A 20261-nucleotide genomic window follows, 5' to 3' on the forward strand; every position below is an offset into this window, starting at 1 on the left:
ACCAAAAGTGTTAGCTTCGCCTATATTTTGTTTTATTTTTTATTAAAATGGTCTATTAGGTTTATTTGGCTCACAGAAATAGTACAGTAGCTAAAGAATATTTTGTTGGCACAAAGACTTTGGACTAAGCACAGTGTACACTAGAAGTAGGACCCGACTCTATTTAACCACACCCAATAAAAACACAACCAATATTTACCGAAATTTAGATAAGGCCTGTGTTTCGTGAAAAAACCCTACCCGTGAAAATTCCCTACCCTCGTCACTTCCTGTGCACGTACGTCATTCAACAGCTGAGCAGCTTCCCAGTACGCATGCTCACAGCTGCGGAGGGTAGGGAATTTTCACGGGGTAGTATTTTTTAACGTTACACCGCATCAGCTGTTGCCATGCGTACATTAAATCTTCTCCGCTCCAACATTAAATCATCTCCGCTCCAACCCGTCACACTTCCCTGATCTCGGCTCCAAAATGTAAAAGCGGTGGCGGGTCTATGAAAATATAAATCACGGAGCAGAGATCATGTGGGACGCCCCACCTGCTGATGAAGGACGGACGCCCGCAGGGAAATCCCAGGGTTGGAGCAGACTCAGAGATGATTTAATGTAGTGGCTGCCCATGCGCAGTGGGACGGGCGGCAACAGCTGATATATGACGCGGTGTAACGTTAAAAAATACTACCCCATGAAAATATTGAAATGGTGCCTTTGCTGTAATACTATCAGCTGGGCTTCCATTATGCCCCCAATTACCTTTCAGGAGGGATGGGCCACCTCCAGGCTCACCTGCCCCCTATCTATCCATTAGCTTGCATGTGCTCCCACTGTGGAGACTCTTTAAAATTCATTAGAGTTAGGACTGCAGGTAACAGGGAGCCTTGACGTGGCCCTGCAGCTTTCACATGCGTTTGCAAATGTGTGCTAACTAAACCCCCGTATTGACGCAAACTGTTAGACAGGCCAATTTGGTTGGTAAGCAGACTGGTTGGCAAATTGAACTGGGAATTTTATCTTTGTTTGTACCCCATGAAAATACCCTACCCGCCGCAGCTGTGAGCATGCGCAGTGGGAAGCTGCTAAGCTGTTCAATGACGTACGTGCACAGGAAGTGACGAGGGTAGGGAATTTTCACGGGGTAGGGTTTTTTTTCGTTACACCTGTATTTCCATGCATGAGCTGTACTCTTTTTGTTTCATTTTTTGGTATCCTTCTTTTCCAAGTTCTGATATTGAGAGTTTAATCATTCTCACTTTTTTGTCACACTCCCTGTTTCAGTTTGTATCCATAAAGCTAGGTAGATTAATTAAATGGGTATTGTTAACTTTTACATGTTATTTATACTGTTAAAATATTATTGATTCTAGCTTTTAATAGGAGCGTTTGTCAATCTTTAGGTTTCACAATACAAAATATGCTTTGTTGGTTCATTCTGTAAGTTTTGTCAAAAAAAACAGTTTTGGAAGGTTGGCAACCTTGCCGGTGACAACTGTCCTCAAGGGGATTTCCCTCACTCAAAAGTGTTTTCTTTTTACTTCCTGTTGCGTCTATAGAATGGTAAGTGAACACAAATATCCCCAAAGCTACATAAATGCCAAATAAACCAACCCTTCCCTGCCCCCGCCCCAAAAAAAAAAATTACTTTAAAATACTTAAATAAGCCTAGCTTTGACAAATGGTAGCTGAAAGAAATGTGACTGATGGGTTCTTGATATTGTATCTTATTTTGAAACATAATAGTTTCTAATACATGAAAAAATACTTAACTTACCTTTTGTATGAATTGCTTAATTAGAATACTTGAATTGATGTAGTATCCATATACTCTGATGTGATCAGATTCCTGTGCATGAGTGAGCACAACATCGATCTGATTTCCAAGAGCGTAAAGTATTAACAAATTTAAATACACAGTTTGACGTTTGTCCAGTCCTTCATCAGAAACCATGAAGAAGTATGGAGCCTGTTTTTTGAGAAATGTTTTCCATTCTTCACACAGAAAGCTTGAAAATGTGTGAACATCAATGTTTGTATTTTTCTGAAGGTGCAGTTTGAGTTGTGTGCGCCAGCATCTCAAAAGAGGATATGGACGATATAAGTGTTTAAAATCCTGGGGATAAAATACAGCAGTGTGAGTTTGAGAGCAGAGTAAATATAGCCTCCATTAAAATGTGCATATTGATCAATTCAGCCCATGAGGAGAGGTCATGCATATGATGTCCTAACAAATGAGTTTATGTTTGTATTAGAAACCATAATATAGAGTAAATTGTATTTCTACTGCTGAGCACAGGTATAAATGAATGGATTGTCCAGAGCCCCTAATGTCCTAGGAATGGAGTGTGGCTGATCACGGACTGTGGAAAATTTTGCATTTCATTTGGAAATCCAAATTGGTAAGCCAACATTTCTGTATTAAAAATCCTTTTTTTATTTTCTTATGTAATATTCTAGTTTTCTGAGATACTGAATTTTGGGTTTTCACTAGCTGTAAGCGGTGCCGGCCTTTGGGGTGTGCGAGCTGTGTGGCCGCACAGGGCGCCATGGGCAACATGGGCGCTGTGCGGCCATCACAGCTCGCAGTTAATCCTGATGATCAGGCCACACAGCGGGAGGTAAGCGGCGACTGCGGCCTGGACAGGGTTCACACAGGCCGCGGCCACCCCTTACCTCCCGCTGTGCGGCTGTGCCTGTGTCTCCTTCCCTACGGCTGCAGGGCTGAGCTGTGTATGTCTCACACAGTTCAGCCTCAGAGCCGCCGCCACTGCCAGATCCCTTCCTCCTCTCTGCAGGGATGCCAGAGGAGAGAGATCATCAGCTCCTCCTCCTCCCACCCATTCTCCTCCTGGTCTACTCCCCGGGATGTGTAGGCGGGAAGTTTAAAGTCAGAAGAAGAAACGAAAAGCTGTGCCTGAGCCTCCATATACTGGGGTAAGTAAGCTCTCTATCCTGCCTTTAATATATAAAAAGAATGTAAGGGGGGTTCTGTGTGTGTGGGGGGCTCTGTGTGTGTGTGGGGGGGGTCTCTGATGTAAGGGGGGCTCTGTGTGGGGGGTCTCTGATGTAAGGGGTCTCTGTGGGGGGGTCTCTGATGTAAGTGGGGCTCTTTGATGTAAGGGGGCTCTGTGTGTGTGGGGGGGGTCTCTGATGTAAAGGGGGCTCTATGATGTAAGGGGGTCTCTGATGTAAGGGGGGCTCTGTGTGGGGGGTCTCTGATGTAAGGGGGGCTCTATGTGGGGGCCTCTGATGTAAGGGGTCTCTGTGGGGGGGCTCCGATGTAAGGGGGGCTCTATGATGTAAGGAGGGCTCTGTGTGTGGGGGGGGAGTCCCTGATGTAAGGGGGCTCTGTGAGGGGGGTCTCTGATGTAAGGGGTCTCTGTGGTGGGTGTTCCTGATGTAAGTGGGGCTCTATGATGTAAGGGGGCTCTGTGTGTGGGGGGGGTCTCTGATATAAGGGGGGCTCTATGATGTAAGGGGGTCTCTGTGTGGGGGGTCTCTGATGTAAGGGGGGCTCTGTGTGGGTATCTCTTATGTAAGGGGTCTCTGATGTAAGTGGGGGCTCTATGATGTAAGGGGGCTCTGTGTGTGGGGGGTCTCTGATATAAGGGGGGCTCTATGATGTAAGAGGGTCTCTGTGTGGGGGGTCTCTGATGTAAGGGGGGCTCTGTGTGGCAGTCTCTGATGTAAGGGGGTCTCCAATGTAAGGGGGGCTCTATGATGTAAGGGGAGCTCTGTGTGTGGGGGGGTCTCTGATATAAGGGGGGCTCTGTGTGGGGGGTCTCTGATGTAAGTGGGGCCTCTGATGTAAGTGGGGCTGTATGATGTAAGGGGGCTCTGTGTGTGTGTGGGAGTGTCTGATGTAAGGGGGGCTCTAGGATGTAAGGGGGTCTCTGATGTAAGGGGGGCTCTCTGATGTAAGGGGGGCTCTGTGTGGGGGTCTCTGATGTAAGGGGGTCTCCAATGTAAGGGGGGCTCTATGATGTAAGGGGGACTCTGTGCGTGTGTGTGTGGGGGGGTCTCTGATGTAAGGGGGGCTCTGTGTGGGGAGTCTGTGATGTAAGTGGGCTCTATGATGTAAGGGGGTCTCTGTGGAGGGTCTCTGATGTAAGGGGGGGGCTCTGTGTGGGGGGTCTCTGATGTAAGGGGGCTCTGTGTGGGGGCTCTATGATGTAAAGGGGGCTCTGTGTGTGGGGGATTCTCTGATGTAAGGGGGCTCTGTGTGGGTGATCTCTGATGTAAGGGGTCACTGTGGGAGGGTCTCCAATGTAAGGGGGGCTCTATGATGTAAGGGGAGCTCTGTGGGGGGTCTCTGATGTAAGGGGGGCTCTGTGTGGGGGTCTCTGTGGGGGATCTCTGATGTAAGAGGGGCTCTGTGGGGGATCTCTGTGGGGGGTCTATGATGTAAGAGGGGGCTCTGTGAGGGGTCTCTGATGTAAGAGGAGGCTCTGTGGGGGGTCTCTGATGTAAAGGGGGCTCTGTGGGGGTCTCTGATGTAAGAGGAGGCTCTGTAGGGGTCTCTGATGTAAGAGGGGGCTCTGTGGGGGGTCTCTGATGTAAGGGAGCTCTGTGCGGGGGTCTCTGATGTAAGGGGGGCTCTGTGTGTGTGTGGGGGTCCCTGATGTAAGGGTGGCTCTGTGTGGGGGGTCTCTGATGTAAGCGGTCTCTGATGTAAGTGGGGCTCTATGATGTAAGGGGGCTCTGTGTGTGTGGGGGGGGTCTCTGATATAAGGGGGGCTCTATGATGTAAGGGGGTCTCTGATGTAAGGGAGTCTCCAATGTAAGGGGGGCTCTATGAAGTAAGGGGGTTCTGTGTGTGTGTGGGGGGGGTCTCTAATGTAAGGGGGGCTCTGTGTGGGGGGTCTCTGATGTAAGGGGTCTCTGTGGGGGAGTCTCTGATGTAAGGGGGGCTCTATGATGTAAGGGGGTCTCTGTGGAGGATCTTATATGTATGAGTGGTTCCTGCGCTATCCGAGGTCGTATATGTTTCCCTTCCTGCTGCTGCACCACAATACTGGTACCAGGAACCAGTCAATACAATGTGTGCAATTTGGGTGGGTGGTGCGCTTCAGAAGTGGAAATGTAACTTATAAGGGTGTGGCTTAAAACATGGCTTAAAATTGTGAATATATAAAATAAAGACGTGTTCCTATGATAAAATTGTGTTATCGTTAAATTATGCCGTGGTGATCAAATAAATTAAAATGTAAATAAACCATTACAATATATCTTCTATATGAAAAAGTGCTGAGTACTTCAATTTCATAAAAAACTCAGTGAATAAATAATCCGTTAACAAAGTATAAATATATAGATGGAACTTCAAAAACAATTAAAGGTGCTTTGTGCTTTCTGAAATAAATAAATAAAGTGCACTGTTCAAGGTGTCCATTCATAAAAATCCAAAAGTCAGGTGCAATTCCCTTCAATAGCTTCAAAGAATAGTAAACGTGCTCTCATGCAAAAAATAAGGGTGTTGTGACTTGCTGCCTCCACCAGGTGTCACATCTAGGTGTTCTATATTCTCACCTCAATAAGGTGTATATTGCGCCTGTATATAAAGCTTAGCCTCCGGGTAACATGTAGGCTTTTGCTAATTCCAATCTCCTGTTTCGACCTCCGGGTATTTTCCTGTCCTGTCCTTTCAGCTTTTGGGGTGTTAAGCTTTCTGGCGTCCTTAACTCCTTATCGTAACCTCGGGCTCAGTTAAAATAGAGGGCAATCATGGTGCAGTATATCAAATCAGGTTTATTGTTAAAAACATAGTTGCACTTACAATTTGTAGATCATTCATTCGCAAATATTATATGAATGCAGCGTGGGGAGCGATATCGCTCCGATCTCCAACGTCACTTCCGGTAGTCTGGCGGCTAGCGGAGCCGCCAGACTACCGGAAGTGACGTTGGAGATCGGAGCGATATCGCTCCCCACGCTGCATTCATATAATATTTGCGAATGAATGATCTACAAATTGTAAGTGCAACTATGTTTTTAACAATAAACCTGATTTGATATACTGCACCATGATTGCCCTCTATTTTAACTGAGCCCGAGGTTACGATAAGGAGTTAAGGACGCCAGAAAGCTTAACACCCCAAAAGCTGAAAGGACAGGACAGGAAAATACCCGGAGGTCGAAACAGGAGATTGGAATTAGCAAAAGCCTACATGTTACCCGGAGGCTAAGCTTTATATACAGGCGCAATATACACCTTATTGAGGTGAGAATATAGAACACCTAGATGTGACACCTGGTGGAGGCAGCAAGTCACAACACCCTTATTTTTTGCATGAGAGCACGTTTACTATTCTTTGAAGCTATTGAAGGGAATTGCACCTGACTTTTGGATTTTTATGAATGGACACCTTGAACAGTGCACTTTATTTATTTATTTCAGAAAGCACAAAGCACCTTTAATTGTTTTTGAAGTTCCATCTATATATTTATACTTTGTTAACGGATTATTTATTCACTGAGTTTTTTATGAAATTGAAGTACTCAGCACTTTTTCGTATAGAAGATATATTGTAATGGTCTCTGTGGAGGGTCTCTGATGTAAGGGGGGCTCTGTGTGGGGGTCTCTGATGTAAGGGGGCTCTGTGTGGGGGCTCTATGATGTAAGGGGGGCTCTGTGTGTGGGGGGTCTCTGATGTAAGGGGGGCTCTGTGTGGGGATCTCTGATGTAAGGGGGTCTCAAATGTAAGGGGGGCTCTATGATGTAAGGGGGTCTATGATGTAAGGGGGGCTCTGTGTGGGGCTCTCTGGTGTAAGGGGGTCTCCAATGTAAAGGGGGCTCTATGATGTAAGGAGGGCTCTGTGTGTGTGGGGGGGGGTCTCTGATGTAAGGGGGGGCTCTATGATGTAAGGGCATTTCTGTAAGTGAGGACTCTGTGGGGGGGTCTCTGATGTAAGAAGGGGCTCTGTGCGGAAGTCTCTGATGTAAGGGGGCTCTGTGCGGGGGGCTCTGTGGGGGTCTCTGATGTAAGGGGGGCTCTGTAATGGTCTCTGATGTAAGGGGGCTATGTGAGGGTCTCGGATATAGGAAGGGGCTCTGTGGGGGTCTCTGATGTAAAAGGGGGGCTCTGTGGGGGGGTCTCTGATGTAAGGAACTGACGAGAGGGGCCGGTGCCGGCGCATTGATTCCTGGGAGCGATGACGTTCAGCTCCCAGGAGTCAACGCAAGCAGGAAGTGACGGTGGCGGCGGTGTCCGCAGAGGGAGGAAGAGAAAGTAAGGTAAGTAGATTTTCTTTTTTTTTTGAAAATTTGTGTTTATTAAAGTTTTCCAACAAAACAAAACAGACAAATACAACACCATGCCACACAGGGCAGCACTAGAACAAAACAAGGGACAACAGGTCAAAGTAGATTTTCTTTAAAAACAAGGTAAGTGAATAAAAAAAAAAAATGTCAAATTATCCAATTGTTTTACAGGAAATTTTTAGCAAGCGGAAAGTGAAAAAAAATTTTTTTTTATGGAATCATGTTATGTTGATTCATTTTTTACACATTGTAGAGATTATGAATATTTAATTGTTATTTATTTAGTAGTGGTATATGATATGTATACTGTAATAGCCATGTAGATTTAATTAATAATTTAGCACTGTGCACTTTTTACAACAGAAACAGATTTATGATATATTTATATATAATTTTAGGGTAAATACTTTTTTGCGCTGATTTTTTCCCTGTTTTTATCTTGCTGCTGCACCCACTTGCAGTCAATTAGCAGCAATTATACTCTTAAATAATTTTTCAATAGATACAGCCATGTTTATGGGGGCAAGGGGTGAGGATGGGGGGACGCCTGAACACCTAAGGCTGGCCCTGGCTGTAAGCCATAATCATCAAAATGAAAAGAAAGAAATGCTTTAAATATATCACTCAGTGTGTAACGCATCTGTATAAAATATATAGGTTTCACTTTTTGAATTGAATTACAGAAATTAACTTTTTGATGATATTCTAATTTTATGAGATGCACCTGTATGTGTTATGGACACTGTATTATATTGTATGCCACTAAAAAATACTTTTTATAATGTACTATTTATTTATGTTTTTCCTGTATGAGTGGTTAGCAAGGGAAAGAGGTGTATAAAATGCACTTGTGGTCAGGGAACCAATACAAGAGAGTGAAATAACAATTAAAGTACAGTTGTAGCGTGCCAAAACCGCTGTTCTGGCAGGCCTGTAAATAAAGAGGGCCCACCAAGATGGAATTTAGTAAAAAGGGGGAGTGGTGGGTGGGGTACCCCTGTGACGTCAGCCCAGCCAGGAGGGCGGTCTGACCTTAAATAGGTTGACTCCTCCCCTCCCACAACTGCAGGCTTCACCTGCCCATTTGTGGCGAGGGAACCAATACAAGAGAGTGAAATAACAATTAACAAAGTACGATTGTACCGTGCCAAAACCGCTGTTCGGGCAGGCCTGTAAATAAAGAGGGCAAAAACATAAGTTTAACCAAACAACCTTTAATACACACACGCCCATAACAACAATGGAAGGATACAAAAGACCATTGTGCTACGTGGCCAGTTCTCTGAAAGCTTGTCTAAGTTCATTCTCTGGCTGGGGAATGTAGCGGTTGTATGTGGAAGACTTCCACCGGCCCATCCTTTTGATGATGTGAACATGTATATTATGACTAGATGCTGCCGAAGCTGCCCCTATGTGGAAAGAATGACCCGTGAAGGCTGCGGGGTCGCAACCTATCTTAGACAGCAGAGTTCTCAAGTACCCTATGAGCCTAGATGTGGTGAGAGGCATGCCATTGAGACTAAGAAGGGGAGCGTCACGGCCTTGACCTGACAAGGATGGAAGAAGACGGTCCAGTAACCGAACTGGGCACCGCTTATTGCCTGTAGGGTACAGAGGAACGTCGACCGGTGGCCCCATCTGGTTTGTTTTGGACTGTCGCAGTGTCAAGACAAAGTGATCCCCCACCTTGATCAGATCAGCCATCCTCAGCAAGTTGGAGGCCCCGTTTAACCTCTCCACCGTAAACTCGCTGGGACGCAAGAACCCGTAGAAGGCTAGGTATATGGCAATCTTGATGACACTGTTTGTCCCTGTTTCAAACGGCCTTGTGTCCAACATGTCAGACAAGGCCCTGAATCCGATGCTGTCAATCGGCGGGCTTGCGGCCTTCCAATCGAAGGATGCCTTTTAAGACGTTCTTAATTGGCCCTGAAGACATAAAGGCACCGTAACTGGGGTGCATGTTGATGACATGGAACTGCACCCCTGCGAGATAAATCTGAAGCTCGCTCACAACATGATAAAACTTTAAGTGGCAAAAAGAGGAGAACGCCACCATGGTGTCTAACGAAAATGGATCCGAGATGCTGAACTCCGTGATGAACCTGACGAAAATGGTCAGAGCTTGATCGTATGAGCGTCTAGTATTGGCCGAGAGCGCTGATTGAGCTAGCATGCTCCCATGAGCCATGAGCTTAGCTAATCCAGGATGAGCTATTGAAATAGAGGTGGTATGTCGGGGATTCTTGCGGCTGTGGGATGCAACTGGAAGAACACCTGCAATTTACAATGAGAAAGGGCATCAGCTGCTGAGTTGTGGGAACATGGCACATGCTCACAAACTAGGTGAAAATGTAGCATAGCGGTGAGCCAAGTAAGTCTCCTAACTAGGCTCATGATGGTGAGGGACGAGGATCGGCCCCTGTTGAGGATGTCGCAAGCCGCCACGTTGTCAGTGAAGCATTTCACTTTCTGACCTCACCACAGGTGTCCCCACACCCAGGCTGCTGCCACTGTGGGCTAAATCTCAAAAAGGGCAGAGGTACGGTTGAAAGACGGTAAATTAGCAGTCTTGGATGGCCAAACGTCTCTGAACCAGTAGTTGCCACAAATAGCTGTGAACCCCAAATGAGCTGCCGCATCAGTCCATAAGACCGGGGAGCTATCAGAAAAAGGCGGGATAAACATATTTACCCCATTCCAATGAGCCAGGAACTGGGTTTTGGATCCTCTAAATTGCCTTTTTTTAGTGTGGTTTTGCCTACATCCCTAGATAAATGGTTTGTTTGGGGTTTGGTGCCTCAGGAAAATAATGAAAGTGGTGTTCAATATATGTAAAATTTCAAACCTTTATTAAAAGAGTTTTACAAGGTAATGGACAAGTTTGTAGTGGATGGATTGAGGCCCATCAGTGAAGAGGTGAGGAAGTAATGAAGGTAAGTGACAAGGTGAAAATGGTGACTTTTGGAACATTTATCTCTGTTGTTCCATGCGTATGGTTCAGGCTTGGAACTTTTTCAGAGAAAATATCCGAAAGCATCCTACGCGTTTCGGCTGGATTACAATATAAATGCCTTTTTCAAGGATTGGTCACCATATCTGCAAATACAATAACTCTTGTTTTAATACACATATGAAAACCAACAAGTAATTGGTGCAATGTGATTTGGTACGTACATGTTGCTTTTTTGTGTCTGATCCATGTATGAAGGCTGGTTCCCTCAGGTCCCTGAATCGCATCAAGAACTTATGCTGCTTCTACGGATCATATATATGGGGTTAATTGAAAAATATTTGCAAAAATCTTTTAGTAAATGTGTGTGAGAAATCATATTGTACACGCTAATTCACATGAAATTAGCTATGCTGTTGGAATCCAAGGTTTCCCTGATTCCCTTTTAGCAGGTAAGTATCTGACAAAAAAAGAAGTAAACATATCATGAGGTTATGGTGAGTAATTTTATTTAGTAAGGAGCCAAAGAATGCCAGAGAGACAAATGCGCAGCCTTGGGGAATGATTCTCATGGCGAATTTCAGAGAACCCAGGAGAGATTGGAGGTCTTTCCGAGACGCGGAACCTCTAAGGAAGAACAACTTGACCTCTGCCTTGATCCTCTGGACCTTGTCAGGGGGCAGGCTCGCCTGCATGGCGACCGAGTCAAAGCAAATACCTAAGAAGGTCAGTTTGGTAGAGGGACCTACTGTTTTGTCCTCAGCTACTGGAACCCCCAAAGTGGAAAAAAGTGCCACAGTCTTTACTAGGCTGAGCGGAGTGGATGTGGGACTTTCAACTGTCAGAAAATCGTCTAAATAATGGATGACAACCGGACAGCAACAGATGTTTAACAGAAGCCAGCACAGAGTCTCTACAAATAGGTAAAAAATCTTGGGGCTGCTCTTAGCCCGAAAGGTCAAGCGAACAGCAAAATAATAAAGTCCCTTCCATTTCGCACCGTGCAGATGCCACAGCGACGGGTGTATGGGCAGCAACTTGAAGGCGTTAGAAATGTCTGTTTTTGAAACAGGATATACGTGGGCAGCTGTTTGTTGGATTTGTGGAACCTTCTGGAATGGAGGCGGCACCTGAGCCCATCAAAAGGAGACAGGCAGCAGCACCTGTAGGAGTAGGGGTCATAAGGCCAATAAAATGCTGCAGCTGGGCAGCCAAGTAATAGATTCAGGGGTTTGGGAGAGCCAAACCCCCCCCCCCCATCTTTAGGGAATTGGAGCTGTTCTCCAGCTTGATCTGTGGAGGCCGGGTCCCCCAGAGCAGCTGTCGAAATAGGGAATTAATCACTCAGAATAATTTCAGGGGGATAACAACAGGGGAGTTATGCAAAATGTATAGTAGTTGGGGCATTGGAATCATTTTGATGAGGTTCGTTCTCCCTGCCAAGGATAGTTTAAGTTTAGTCCCGATATTAATCTTCAATCGCGAACGAGTCAATAGCGGCTGAAGATTAAGGCAACAACAGTCCATAATTAAAGGGGAGATATAAATACCCAGGTAATTAAAGGAGGTAACTATAGGGATGGGACAATCATTTGCATCTGGCCGCCTCGGTGCACCATCCAGCAGCATCAACACGGATTTTGACCAATTAATGGTTAGTCAAGAGAAACGTCCAAAATCAGGGATAATGGACATCACCCTGGCGAGGGAGGAGGAAGTATCCCCCAAAAACAGTAACACGATTTTCTCAAAGGGGATAAAGGGCAGCCCTGCCTAATCCCCCTGCCCAGTGAAAAGGCGTGTGAAAAGCTATCTGAAACTCTAAAGGAGGCCCGGGAGAGTCATACAGCAAGCGCACCCATGCAATGAAGCGGTCCCCAAAGCCGAATTTGGCCAGTACAGCCCAAAGAGAATGCCAGCTAACACTATCAAAAGCCTTATTGGCATCTAGTGAGAGCAAACTGCGCAACAAGGGAAGTCAGTAACAGCAAATGTAGGAGCTTGGACGGTTCGGTGGCAGCAACTGCTGTGCGCCATATTGCTGCTCCCTCTTAGCCAGGAGGGACAGTAGAGAGTAACAAATAGTGAAAGTGCCAACTGGCAACTGGTAGAACAAGTTGGAACCAACAGTGTTTGAAGGCACCTTGTGCAGAACTGGCACAGCAATAGCCTAGCAGGAAGTGATGTCCAAGGCACTAAAGTGACCAAAAAGTGTAGATCCTTGCGCTGAGTGTGGTTCAGGAGTAATGTTCCTCTCAAAAGGGCTAATAGCCCAACCGCCCAGTAACTGGTGAGTGGGACCAGAACTAGAGACTTGGGCTGTAAGGACCAGTTCCGACCATCATCCGGATGCCTGCGTTAAAACTCTTGTTCATGCATATCCAGCCAATCAGCCGCATCCGGGGCTGTTTCAAAGAAACGGGTTTGGCCCCCGCCGTGACCCGTAGCCGGACAGGGTAAAGCATGGCATATTTGAGTTGGATCCGCTGTAACCGCTTTTTTACATTAACATATTTAGACCTCTTGCGTTGCACCGCCGCAGAGAAGTCGGGGAAAAAATATATCTTATTGCCATAGTATGTTAGGGATCCCCTTTCCCTCGCCAGGCGCAGGATGATTTCTCTGTCTTTGTAGTTCAGTGACCTGGCCACCATGGAGCGTGGCAGGTTGCCCGGTGGGAGGGGTCCAGGTGGTGTGTGGTGGGCCCTCTCACCACAATGTGAAGGCCTCTTTCCCAAATATGTCCTACAGCCATCTTTCTGTAAAATCAGTGGGGTCACGGCCCTCAATTTTTTCAGGCAGCCCTACTATGCGTACATTATTGCAGCATAGACAGTTTTTAATATCATCGGCCCTGCTATTGTCCTGAGATACTTGTTGTGCAGCCATTCTGGCATCCCTAGTCAGGGGAGCCATTGGTCTTCCAGGTCACTAACAGGACCCTCCACAGCCGTGGTCCGCTCCCTTATTTTTTGTATATCCTGGCGCAGGAGTGAAACAGTCTCTTTTAAACTGTCAAACCGTTCCTTAAGATCATCTACGGATGCTGTGCATTTGTGGACAGCATGCAATATCTCCCCCAGAGTAGGTTGAACTTCATTAGCCACTGGCATATCAAACAAATCCGGGGTGGAAGTATGGGATGTTTCCAGGGGCACTGTATTATCCAAGGACGTAGGCTCCTCAGGCCCAGTGAGGCCTGTGTCAGGGGCGCAATGCTGGGAGCGATGCCAGGGAGCGCTACTCATGCTGGACAGCCTTTGAATGTGGTAGAGCATGTCCCTGGGCTGATCCTTAGCAGGCTGTTTCAGTCCTTTATATGACTTACCCCCGGAGTCTTTTGGCGTGTCCTGCCTCGTGCTGGACGTGGAGGTAGGAAGGTGCGGGTGCCATCTTGGGCCGCCAGGGCTGCCGCAATCACGGCTTCTTTTTCCTCCTTCCTGGTCATCATGGGTTCCACAGGAGGATGAAGGTGAGTCCGGGCACAGCAGGGGGACGGAGGGCAGCGGTGTTGGTCGGTGCAGAGCAAAGGATGCGACGAGGAGAGGATCGTAAGAGGAGAAGCAGCGGGAGCTCTGTGAAATGCGACTACTCACATGCCGGTGCAGGCCACGCCCCCTTCTCTGAATTCTTTACAAATTGCACCCCTTCCTGACCTGAACAGTTCTTGTGTTTTCAGTAAGCATAAAAGGTAAGAATAAACATACTTTGTTATTCAATCCAGTAAGAAAAACACGTAAGAGCAATATGATAAAATGTAATATTCCTATCAAATCTTAAACTACATACTACAATGACACAATAATTACTAGCTCTCTATTCAGACTGTGATACAAAAACAGATGCCACATACAATGTACATACCTGAAAAAACACAATAACATATCTCGCTTGCCTGCTTGTTAAATTGAACAGAAACTTTTCCACCAAGAAAAAAAAGTGCAAGCTCTCCCCTGGTAACAAGGAACTATTTGCAGCACAAGTAATTATCAAGGAATCTCCATCAATGGCGAAGAACTCAGACTCCACATAGTCGTTGAGTAAACTCACAAATCTAAAAAAAAAAAAAAGGGGAGAACTTGTTATAAAACATTGTAGCAAATCATTGAGCGTTATACAAATCTCAGAAATATTTATGCATTCACATATGCGTTAGACTGATGTCAGAAGGGTGACTATGCCGCTAGTGAGAGTGATTTTGAAAACTCCCCTGTGGTAGGATCACTAAGAGACTTCCTGTTTGTTCCTATAGAATCTTTCAATCTGTAGCTGAATCAGCGAGGTGTCACTTCCATCGCTAGCTTTCGAGATTCATCAGCATCTATGCAGGCGATGTCTCGCTGCATCTGGCTTTAGAGGTAGCAATTCTATAGACTAGCAAGCAGTCTCTTTAGCGATCCTGCTGCTGGTGATTCGTTACTAGCGGCAAAATCTGACATCAGCCTTAATAAAAGAAATATGTTATGGAAAAGTGTATTCTGTTCAACTAAACTGTATTTTACTAAATGTGGCATGACCTATTTTGTCTTCTGCAGTCTATACTGGAGGCTACGCTTTATTACAAAAGGTAAAGCTTGAATACCTGATCATGGGCAATTCAAAAATACTGGATTTGGTGTGTACATGATATTATGGCTAAACAAAGATTCCCCTTATTTATTAGGCTCAATGGACTACTTTTTGAATAAGACACGTGCACATTCTCACAACTACAGGCTTTGTGATACCAAAAGCCTAGAGTGGATAAGGCGACCCAATGGTAGATATTCGTGACTTTTGTGGAATTATCTTTTTGTTGGCCCATATACATATATACCCCTGTGACTCTGATCTTTTTGCCATTTGAGTCCCGCTCTTCTTGCCTACTATTGAGCGAGTGCTGTGTTTAATTTTTTTTTTTTGTGCTAATATGGCCTATTTATTGGGAGATAACGTAGACTTAGAAATTAAAGCGGGTCTTCAGAGTGGGTCAACTCACACTGAGGACCGGGATGACGAAATTAAAAGAAGGTTCAAAAATCACAAAAAGCTCTTGATTAGGCATCTTAATAGAAAATGGGATGTTTCCTCATTGGAGACATACATTGATCAGAAAATAATACCCAGGGGACTGAGGGAAAAAGTGATACCAGCTGAACATTTACATAATGAGAGATTTCTTTCCAAATGGAAGGAACTCTGCATTTCTCATGGGGTTCAGTTGATGCAGCTGATTGTAGAGGAGGAAAAGATGCAAGTGGAGGACCTTAAATCTGAGATTAATTAGAGCGTTGCTGAACTTTACCCATTCAAGGAATGTGAAGAGTTCATCAAACAAAACGAGATCCTTAAAAAGGAGATAGAGAAAGTACAACGTAATTTGAAGAACACCAAACAGACCAAATATAAAAGGAACTTACTAGATTGGGAGAAGGGAGAAATTTTCGACCTGTCCTCCCAAAGAGGAAGAAACCATTCAAGATGCAGGCGCTTTAGAAGCAACTCCCAATCAGGCGCTGACTATACTGTCAGTGACACAGATAGTGAAGGCTTTGTCAAGTCGGTGGGTTTTTTAGCCCCAGACCGGGAGAATTTTTCGTCCCCTCCCAAAGGAAAGGATACTCAGGGACGACAGGGAATTCTAAAGGGAAATCGCAGGATACCAAAAAATCAAGAAAAACAAGATCTAGAACCAAAAAATCGAACCAAAAGCCAGAGGAAGAGGAATTAAATAGGGACATATTACCATTAACGAGGGATAATAAGGTAGTGAATCTTTCTTCCTTCCCACTGAAAGAAAGACATATTGCCCTTCTAAGCAAGGGACATTCTTTTTCTCCCAAGACTAACATGGATGAGTTTGAGGTCTTTAACCACTTAAGCCCCGGAAGATTTTACCCCCTTCCTGACCAGGGCCTATTTGGCGATTCGGCACTGCGTGACTTTTAACGGACAATTGCATGGTCGTGCGACGCTGTACCTAAACTAATTTGACGTTCTTTTTTCCCACAAACAGAGCTTTCTTTTGGTGGTATTTGATCACCTGTGCGATTTTTTGATCATGCGCTATAAACAATAAAAGAGCGACAATTTTGCAAAAATAACAATATTTTTCACATTTTTTATATGAAATTCCCCCAAAAAAATGTAAAAATCAAAATTTTTTAACATTTTAGGCCAATTTGTTATATGCTACATATGTTTGGTAAAAAAAAAAAATCGCAAAAAGCGTATTTTGATTGGTTTGCGCAAAAGTTATTTCGTTTACTAAGGGAAAGATTTTTGTCATTTTTGTTGTTTTTTTTTTTAACGAGTAATGGCGGCGATCAGCGATTTTTTTTTTGGGACTGCGACATTGCGGCGGACAGATCGGACCCTTGACTGACATTTTTGACACTTTTGGGGTTACCAGTGACATTACTACAGTAATCAGTGCTATACATATGCACTGTTACTGTAAAAATGACACTGGCAGGGAAGGAGTTAACTTTATTTGAGAAGGAGGGGTTAAGTGTGTCCCTAGGGGCGTGCTTTTAACTGTGATTGGATGTGGCTTGAGGTGTAAGAACAGAGATCAACAGTCCTACATAGCAGAACCGTATGATCTCCATTCTTACACAGGGAAGAATGACAGGTGGCTTTGTTTACATTAGCCGCCTGCCTTTCTCCCGCTGTAACGGACAATGGGGTCCGCCGGGCACACGCGCGGGGGGGGGTCCGTGAGCGAGCGGCAGTGCGCCTGCTCCCTAGAGCCTCACAGGCTAGCGACGTAGTCCTACGTCGCTTTGCCTGTGAGGGGCTGACCGCCGCAGTAAATAGCCGTGCGGCGGTCGGCAAGTGGTTAAGGACCTCAACTTGTTCTTGCGTAAAGTACTTCTACGTTATTTATACGATTCTAAAGACATGGGGCAATGGACAGAAAAACGTGTCTTAAATGAAGCAGAACAACAGGCTTTAAATTACCTAGTGGAACTTCTAGGGGACAATGATGAATCTGATAATGAGAACGATGAAGAATTCCTGACTCTGAGACAACCTAAATTAAACTTAAAATCAAATAAAATGATCCCATTGTAAAAAAATAAATGGATTAATCAGTTCAGGGACAGGGTTGCTGTGGATCTGAGATCCATGGATTGGACCTCGATGGGGTTTGACAACCTTTCTAAATATGAGAGATTGGCCCTCCGTGAACTTCAGGCAGCTGGTAACATTGTAATCAAAAAAAGCGATAAAGGGGGTAATGTCATTATATTACAAGAGGAAAAATATGTTAAAGAGGTCAAACGCCAACTAGCGACTAAAGAAGTCTATTCCAGGTTAACTATTAACCCCTTCCCTGAGCTGAAAACCAAATTGAACTAATTTCTCTCTTTTGCACACAAAGCTAATCTTATCTCCAAGAAGGAATTACATTTCCTGAAGGTGACGGAATTCAATACTCCAGTACTGTACATCATCCCAAAACTCCACAAAAATATTTTGGACCCCCCTGGACGCCCCATTGTATCTACCATCAATGGTCCCTTGTAAAAACAGGCCAGTATGTGGATGAATTACTTAAACCTATGGTCCCCTTGCTAGACTCATTCATACAAGATACAAAGGATGTCCTAGGCAAATTGGAGGGATTTGTAGTGGAAGAAAACTGGATCCTAGTGGGTATAGATGTTGAATCCTTATATACCTCTATCCCACACCATTGGGGTCTGCGAGCAGTGGAACACTTTTTGTCTAAACACTATCTAATGATGGCCCATCAGAATGAATTCATCTTGGAAATTCTGGATTTTCTCCTTTGTAACAATTTTTTTCAATTCGATAGTGTGTATTACCAACAGATCTCTGGTACGTCCATGGGCACCAGCATATGCATGCCTCCACCTTGGAATGTGGGAGGAAAAAGTGGTATATGTATTACCAGATTTCAAAGACTCAGTGGCCCTTTGGGTCCATTATATCGATGATGTCTTGGTGATCTGGAAGGGTCAGGAACGAGATCTTCATGAATTTATCAATAAATTGCAGGTGAATGATTTTAATATCAGACTGACATATCAGTTTAATTTGGAAAAGATCTCTTTCCTTGACCTCCAGAACGCCAAGAACTTGGGTCAACTGTTGACATCTACTTTTCGTAAACCTACAGCTGCCAATACACTCTTACGTGCGGATAGCTTCCATCCGCCCTCATTGATTCGAGGCATTCCGGGGAGTTTCCTTCGAATTCGGAGAAACTGCTCAAGAGAGGAGGAATTCTCTCAGGAGTGCGAGAAAAGGTTCAAGGAAAGAGGTTATCCGAATAAAGTTTTAAAAGAGACCAAAAGGAAGGCATCTCAGAGAGAGCATAGCTCCCTTTTGGCCAAAAAAGAACTAGCCGTTGGGAATGATGAAGGACGTGGACCAACTAGGTTCATTACAAGATATGGAGCCCAGTGGGGCAAGTTAGAAATGTTCTATCCTCTCATAGGCATGTTCTGAAACAGTGCCCAATCTTGAATAAAATTGTGGGTGATTACCCTCAAATGGTCGCCCGGCGGGCCCCCAATCTGTTTTGTGCTTTGCTCTTTAAGACACCCTTCAGTAGTCCATTATTCCCTTTCTTTTAATGATAAACACATTTAAGTGCCCTGTCTGACTAAATTGGTTTACTAATTTGATAATTAGAACCATGTGATATTTGAATGTATTTAACACACACTTTCAGCTAGGGGGCGCTATGTCCTGACGAAGCTGAGGTTCTCAGCGAAACGCATAGACGTTACGCTACCAGGTGGCTGTGGCTGGTTGGAACTGGGGCTTCTTTGATACTACTATCTTGCCTGTGGGTAATTACTCCAGTCCCCTTACCATAGGCGGATTATGGACTTGGCTATATTGCACGTGAGGTGCCTGACGGTGGACTACATACTCGGGTATGCGGTGAGTCTGGATGGACGGCGTGTGACATCATGGCCGGTGCAGTCATGCGGTCTGAGGCTTTTGCACAGTAAGTCCCTGCATCTGTATGCCGGCCCGACCGTGGATGGAGTGATCTGCAGACAGTCCTGTGAGGAATCTATCTCCACCACCTGCTTCCCAATACGCTGTCTACCTAGCCGCCGTTGAAGTGGAAACCCCCGATGCCTATTGAACCACACCACCCTGCATTCAGGTTTGATACCTGCTAGCTGTCCAATTGTCTTTCCCTCTCCGGTCCTGGGTTAGACCATGATTATACCTGGAAGTGACTTCCAACTTTCTTTGCTATACCAGTGCTCCCTGTCCGATCCATGAGATAATTTGCAGACTATATGGAAATGTTTGTTTCAGTTTTATTCCACCACGTTTGGCTGCATGTGTCCTGAGTGTCCCTGCACAACTGCTGACTTGCCTGCCAGACTCTGTTTCCACCCTCCATAATTGACTGTCGGCGGGGAGAGGCCTACTTATTTGTGTTGGTTCATGGTGATTGATGTCCTTATGATATATAGAAGCCGATTTCATTTCACACCATTGCTAACACCCATTTTTTACTCCATTTGATTTGACTTTTTTGTCTTTGTGCTAGGAGAACTACGGTCTTGTTTACCATGCACCTGACGATTTGCATTGGTCTACAGAGGGAACATATCCCCCCCCTTTTTTAATTTTTTGTTTATCTTTTGGTTCACCCATGACAGCGGATTCCAGCAAATTTTCTGTGTAGTTATACTTTTAGTCTCCCAATATATATGGGGCTAGATACGTTTCTTGGGTTCCATTATGACATTATTCAATATTCCTTTCCCTCTGTAGCTGCATTTATGCCTATCTATTTGGTGCTTGTCTCCTGTTAGCCAACGGATAGATTCATCCCTGGTCCTGCCTGGTGTGGCTCCCTAGCATATCCCTTTGTGATTTTGCGGGGGTAGCCACTAGGCATGAGCGGGGATTACTCTCCGGTTATTCACTAGTCTGAGACTGGCTTTGCACCCTCTACATCATTATTTGGGCTATTGATCCCTTTGTCTACTACCCATCCTTGCCGTGATTATGGTGTTTTGTTTCTATAACACATCTATTGTACTGTATTGATCTACCTTCATTATGTATA

General features: G+C 45.1%; 1 protein-coding gene across 1 annotated transcript in view; it reads right to left on the bottom strand.

Moving 5' to 3' along the window:
- LOC309545028 (putative ATP-dependent RNA helicase DDX60) overlaps window positions 1–20261 on the bottom strand; it is a 496323-nt gene that overhangs the window by 431727 nt on the left and 44335 nt on the right. The window contains exons 4-5 of the mRNA XM_082244135.1: window positions 14072–14261; window positions 1768–2106 (exon numbers count right to left, since the gene is read on the bottom strand). Of these exons, the coding sequence (XP_082100261.1) occupies window positions 1768–2106; window positions 14072–14261 (529 nt within the window). The remainder of the gene's footprint in view (window positions 1–1767; window positions 2107–14071; window positions 14262–20261) is intronic.

The sequence above is a fragment of the Pelophylax lessonae genome (assembly GCF_965119305.1).
Source record: "Pelophylax lessonae genome assembly, chromosome: 1".
In the NCBI taxonomy this organism is placed as follows: Eukaryota; Metazoa; Chordata; class Amphibia; order Anura; family Ranidae; genus Pelophylax; species Pelophylax lessonae.